The 6454-nt window shown below is 46.5% G+C and overlaps 1 protein-coding gene and 1 pseudogene across 1 annotated transcript; one reads left to right on the top strand and one right to left on the bottom strand.

Annotated features, from left to right (window-relative positions):
- Positions 1-594: 594 nt before the first annotated feature.
- Positions 595-4250, bottom strand: LOC147427131 (ran-binding protein 1 homolog c-like; annotated as a pseudogene).
- On the top strand, positions 2258-3586 carry LOC147427132 (uncharacterized). The gene has a single exon (XM_086498646.1). The coding sequence runs from the start codon at positions 2258-2260 to the stop codon at positions 3584-3586; it is 1329 nt and encodes a 442-aa protein (XP_086354772.1).
- Positions 4251-6454: the final 2204 nt, after the last annotated feature.

The following is a 6454-nucleotide window of genomic DNA, read 5'->3' as shown; positions in this document are numbered from 1 at the left end:
GTGTAGACATAGCCAATGAGCTCAAAAGAGCTAGATGTCCACGTCTACGAGGCCGACCACGTCACCGATGGAGGCCCGATTAGAGGATTAGGGCTATTCTAGCATGACATGGGAGACGTCCAGTACAACTATTTACAAAGGTGGACATTGACGATGCTCTTCGACAGTCGATCCAATACTTTCTGGAATGACTCTTGATGCTAGACATCCTCGGGCATTGATGATGATGATGATTTTAGTTTTTCACTTTACTTTGTTTTTATTTGTACCGAGACATTGTATTAGATTGACCAAGATTGTATCACTTTGGTCTCATAGGCCATTTTGGCCGATTGAAGTCGTTTAGTATAACATTTCATCTCTCTCTCTCTCTCTCTCTCTCTCTCTCTCTCTCTCTCTCTCTCTCTCTCTCTCGAACAATTGATGATAATTTATGCTCTACATACAAGGTATCCAAGACTCTGACAACAAGGTGGAATAACCAACTTAGCGAACTACACAATCCTGTGGAATATAAAAGGCGAAGGAGTGAGCAAAACATCTCCTTCATAATCAGCTTTGCAGGATGTTTAGAGAGTTGAGGCACCCCTTACATCACTTTCCTTCACTAGAAATGCTTTCTTCCTTACTGTCTGACTTACTTCCCGAACACTAGCTCTTTCTATATTATATTCCTTCATTCATATGATACCTCCTCCATATCCGGTCCCACTGCTACGTTCGCTGTTATCAGACCTCTCTCATGGGTCTCACCCCTACAAAAGGGAAGGGGATTCGAACGCGGGCTTAAGGTGAAAAGATTCGAACGGGATTCCCAGATAGCCAACACAAAATCGCGTTGCTGTTGTCGCAGCCAGCAACCATAAGCCATAGAAAGAAAATATGCGCACAGCTGCCAGCTTCACTGCCGCGCGGCCATCGCGGCCCTTGCTGAGGTCGCCTCGCACGTCCGTCCCCCCCCCTCCGCCGTTTCTCTGTCTGCTTCCACGCCCGTCGACACCTCCCATTCAGCTTTGAAACGCATCTTGTGTGATTCCGATTTTCCCCATCCGGGTACGGCCCCCTACTCTCCTCCTTTTCTTCTTCACTCCCTGCTTTGTCAACAACTTTCAGGTTCTCAAGCAAACCTCCAACGTCCTCGGCTTCCTTATCACCACCAGAACTCTCTTTGGCTTTCTGGGCATCCTGAAAAGCTTTTTTTAATGCTTGGGCATTTTCAACACTTCCAAAGCGTATGCAGAAGATTTCGTCCTTCAGCTCTCCATCAGCATAATCAGAAGCATGCCACACCCATGTTTTATCACTGCCTTGATGTTCCTGTAGACTAATAGACGGAACGACTGTGTGGTTCGCACAAAATTTCAGGGTTCTACTTTGCCGCATGACTAGCCGAACCTTCTTGGCATCCTTCTGCTTCAAGAGCTTTACTTGTCCAACGCCTCTCTCTTTCCACTGGTTCCCTTCCTTGTCGAACCGATAAAGCTTGGCCTTTTAATTATTGGAATTAAAAAGTAATTAACTCCAGTTGTCATGCCTCGAGAAACCAAGAGGCACCAGCACCCGTTCAAATCCGCTATTCCCAGCCTTTATAATCACCCATGTAATCATGCTACAGTCAGAGCAATCCAATAACCGCCTACCCACCTACATCGTCGTGTACTGTCTCTCTCTACCTCTCTCTCTCTCTCTCTCTCTCTCTCTCTCTCTCTCTCTCTCACACACACTGCATGCATCACCTTCTATGCACGATGTAGAACACACACAGTTATAATGTTCTCTTTCTGCGCCTCTGATAGTGGGAGGCCCCCTGGCCTTGCTTTCCCACAAGGTATCAATCGCTGGGACGGCCTGGGCATGCACACCAATATGCAAGCGGCTCCACCTTTTCCCATTGCCATCGGCCTGCCTGTACGACCCACTGCAGCCCTTGGGGCTGATGTCGAACTCAAGAACGCCCCTGCCTTGCTGCCTGTCGTAATGAACACGACCCAATCTGCTGCCACTCTTGCGGATTCTTCACGCGCTACTGCTGAACAAGCAGAACGAGCCTTTGTTGACGCCAATGCTACCACAACACTTGCTGTGGCCAATTTCTCATCTGCTGCCCGTGCACCCTCCAACCCTGCAGCCATCGGAGCAGCCACAATTGGCATCCACCATGCAACCGACACAGCCATGAACCATGATGCAACCGGAGCCGTTCCTGTTGTAGCCCATGATGAGGACGCAATTATCAACACCTTCCTCGAATTCCTGCATGAAGGTGTTCCTGATGCTGCATGTGCATGTAAGCAAAGATGCGGCCACTCCAGCAAATGATGTTGATGACCCACATCTTGTAATTAAGCACCCTGTTGCTGCTGAAATCAAGGCCATAAAACCTGATGATCAAGTCAGCCTCTCCTTTGCCAACTTTGAGCGCAAATATGATGCATCATCTCTCCTTGCAGATGCTCTCATTTGTTGCCTTGTAAAGGCCATACAACTTTACTGGTCAGCGCACTGCCTAAAACCCTGCAAGCCTTTGATGGCCTTGGACCCTAAGCGGTTTGAACCTGCTATTGCCCAACTTCATGCAGACGTGCAGCCGCAATCAATGGCTAATACATGCCGTGAAGCCGACCTGTTGCTGGACAATGAACCTGCAGTCGATGCAGAAGATGAAAAGGGAGATGAAGTCACTGCCCCTGCTACGGATGAAAATGTTGATGTACCTGCCCAAGAAGCAGATGAAAACGCTGCTGAGATACCTGAATCACATCAAATCGATGGTGATGAAGTACCCGCACGGAATGATGCAGCCAAGAATGACATCCTTGCTACGGAAATTACACCTGCAGCGCCCAACCATGCCATGCTCGCCACCTTGCCTTATGAATACTGTGGCCACCATGCAGATGATGAAGAAGACGAGGTTATCACCAACTTCCTGGCTTCTCTTGAAGAGGAACACACAAACTTTGACCTGCAGACGGCCACCTCTGAACACCTCAAAGGCAGTACTTTGTTTGGGGATCACCCTATGATAAATGAACCTGGTGACGGAGAAGAGATAGTAGTTGCTTCTTCATGCATGTACCAAACCCAAGTTGATGATGCAGAACCTGCAGATGATGGTGAAATTGATCCAACTTTAATGGAAATCATTAGAAGGGTGCCTCACCCTTACAACATGGATGTTGCTCATGCATTTCATGTTGTCCCCAAGTGCAAATATTGTTGCGGCGGCTATCACAATCATTGCTCAAACTCATGTCGCCCTGTCAAGATTCAATCCCGCAAGCATGAAGATCCATTCAATGATGGTGCTGCACTTGCATGCGGATACAATTTCAACCTAATAGCAATTGACAATGCTTCCTTGGTCTCACTGACGTACCTCCTTGCCGCTGAATGTATGCGGCTAGCACAACTGATCATCTTTGCTGGCTCGTGTCGTGTACGAAAGGGGAGAATAAATGTAGATCTTCATCCACGACACTCAAAGATTTCTCACGAGTGCTTGATGCATCTGAAGCCACGATGGAAGATGAAACCTCAGCATCGAATTATGACCTTCAACAACTTCTTGATTGATCCCGGATGACACCAAATCCGAGATACAACCCCAAAATTTGTTTTCTCTTTCTTCACTGATTGTAGAGCAATCACAAAAAAAAAAAAAAACAGAAAGCACTAATTTCCAGCTCATCTAAGCACTTCTCATGCACAATAAAATCTTCTCTCGGCATTCAGCTGAGGGGGGATATTGGAATTAAAAAGTAATTAACTCTAGCTGTCATGCCTCGAGAAACCAAGAGGCACCAGCACCCGTTCAAATCCGCTATTCCCAGCCTTTATAATCACCCATGTAATCACGCTACAATCAGAGCAATCCAATAACCGCCTACCCACCTACATCGTCGTGTACTGTCTCTCTCTCTCTCTCTCTCTCTCTCTCTCTCTCTCTCTCTCTCTCTTACACACACACACACTGCCTGCATCACCTTCTATGCACGATGTAGAACACACACAGTTATAATGTTCTCTTTCTGCGCCTCTGATAGTGGGAGGCCCCCTGGCCTTCCTTTCCCACATTAATCAATCAGGGCATCTTCGTTCTCCTTGCCGGTGCTGACAGCAATAGCATCAAGCTTGACAATGGGAGCAACCTCCCTGCCCGTGTCTTCCTCTTCGGCCGACGGCCTAGAGTCATCGACATCTTCAGCAGATGCATGCGTGGTAGCCTCTTTTTCATTGTCACCGGCCATTGCACCTACTCAACATTCCCATCTAGAATGATCTCTCTCTCTCTCTCTCTCTCTCTCTCTCTCTCTCTCTCTCTCTCTCTCTCTCTCTCTCTCTCTCTCTCTCTCTCTCTCTCTCTCTCTCTCTCTCTCTCTCTCTCTCTCTCTCTCTCTCTCTCTCTCTCTCTCTCTCTCTCTCTCTCTCTCTCTCTCTCTCTCTCTCTCTCTCTCTCTCTCTCTCTCTCTCTCTCTCCCCCCCCCCCTGAAGACTTGTATGACAGATCTTTCTGCCGCTGTTGAAGCGCAAGGGCTCTGGAGGTGGAAAACTGTAAGGCATGCAGAGCAGAGAACACTGAGCGGCTTAGCTTGAGAACACTGAGCGGCTTAGCTTCCCCTCGGCTCGACCCGATTTCCTATCAATACAGATGAGTGAGGTATAACGATGTTGCTGGGAAAAGATATGAAAAGCGAGATTTAGAGGTTGGCACAGCTCTCCCTCTCTCTCAGTCTCTCTCATTAATAACATCGGGACCTGCCCCTAACTAGTACCGCGTCGGTGCGGGAGGGTTAAGGGCAGAAAACGTGCTCTCCCTTTCTCTCTCTCATGTGGGCAGCAAGCTGCAGCAGCTCCAAAAAGGAACAGGTTGAAGGTCGGATTTTAGGGGAGCTAGAGCAGCTGCTCCTTGTGTAACCTACTCGACAACAACCTACTCGACGCAAGCTGCAGCAGCTCCAAGTGGGGACAAGCTAAAGAACGGGTTTTAGGGGCGCTTAAGCAGCAGACCCTTGTGTAACCTGCTCGGTGCTAGTCCATACCACGTTGGCACGGGACCATATGGGACAGACACACGAAGCCGAAATGTAGTGTTCTTGTCCCTAAAATACTGTAGGGACCTGCCCCTAACTAGTACCGCGTCGACGCGGGAGGGTTAACGGCAAAAAACATGCTCTCGACATTAACATTTTGTATTAAACAAATAAACAAAATCATTGAAGGGCTATGAAAATGTAAACTTCATGCAACTCATGGTTCCTAATACTGTATTAGGAAACATGCACACAACACAAAGCCATAGTTCAAATTTAGAATAGAGGTCTATGGTTTAAAAAAAGTGTCTTCATTCATAAAGTCATCAATAACAAATTAGAAGTGCCTTTGGAGCAGAGAAGCAAACTAAGCATCAAGTGGGACTTGGCCCTACTCGATAGCGCGTTGGTGCATCTTTCATGGGACACTACCCTAACGGCTCCCGCGTCGGCGTGGTACAGTTTAAGGTACAATCCCATTTTCTCTATAGTCAAATATTGAATAGGAACAACAACAACAGATGTGGAGAAAACCCAGTAGTAGCCTTTTTTTTCCCCATAAAAAGCGTTGGGAGTGTATATCAGAAAAGAAACAAGGTTATAATCTTTTGGAGGAGATTACAAAAACGAGGTACAAGTAAGGAGATATTGTTCGATACACATAGGGAGATACTCCTTTGTTCAAAATTACATCTGCTGTGGTTGGCCTGTCCTAGTTGCTTAATACAATCAAACACTCTCATTCACCAGCTATTTCTATTAGGCAGTGAGCTGAGGACTTCCTAGAGGTGTGCTATGAGCCGCAGCCCATTGAAGTGCTATCGCCTTAGCTTTTCTTCTTCTGCTCTACAGTAGTAGGCTTGGCTTGGTGGAATCAGCTCACGCACTTAAATGCTCCTTTTGTTTTGGATATTGCAGAGGTGAGCGTGTCAAAGCATGAAGAAAGGCTTAGGCGTGGTAGATAAAGGAATATATGTGATATTAATTGGGAAACCCATTAGCTCTATTTGGATTTATTGTGAAATATTTATCTCTTTTTTGTAAAATGGGATCATGCCATAACTGGTTCCGTGCCAACGCGGTATGCTCAATGGTCGTAATGGATTGGGAATTTTGATGATGTGGGAGGATAAACACATGAAATGGGGCACAATTGGGACAATTGGAAACATGCCATAATTGGTTTTGCATTGGCGTGGTATGCTCAATGGCCTTGTCCAGATAGATAGGAAATGCAATGGATTGAGAAGTTTGACAATTGTGATGTAAATGATCGGTGTCTCATTATGAGGTTGCTACATCTAAGTGATTAATATTTGTCCAAAACAAATATATAGGTGGGATTTTGCAAAATCCAAAGATAATTTGCTACAAAAACTTACGAGTGTGCTTTTGTTGCCCAACATGTCTCCCTTGAGCAT

The sequence above is a fragment of the Adiantum capillus-veneris genome, chromosome 24 (genome assembly GCF_014529385.1).
Source record: "Adiantum capillus-veneris isolate H3 chromosome 24, ASM1452938v2, whole genome shotgun sequence".
Lineage (NCBI taxonomy): Eukaryota > Viridiplantae > Streptophyta > Polypodiopsida > Polypodiales > Pteridaceae > Adiantum > Adiantum capillus-veneris.
This window is presented reverse-complemented; position numbering and strand designations above follow the sequence as displayed.

What these genes read in the sequence shown, in the direction of transcription:
- LOC147427132 (XM_086498646.1), top strand. Translation starts at nt 2,258, where the DNA reads ATGAAGGTGTTCCTGATGCTGCATGTGCATGTAAGCAAAGATGCGGCC.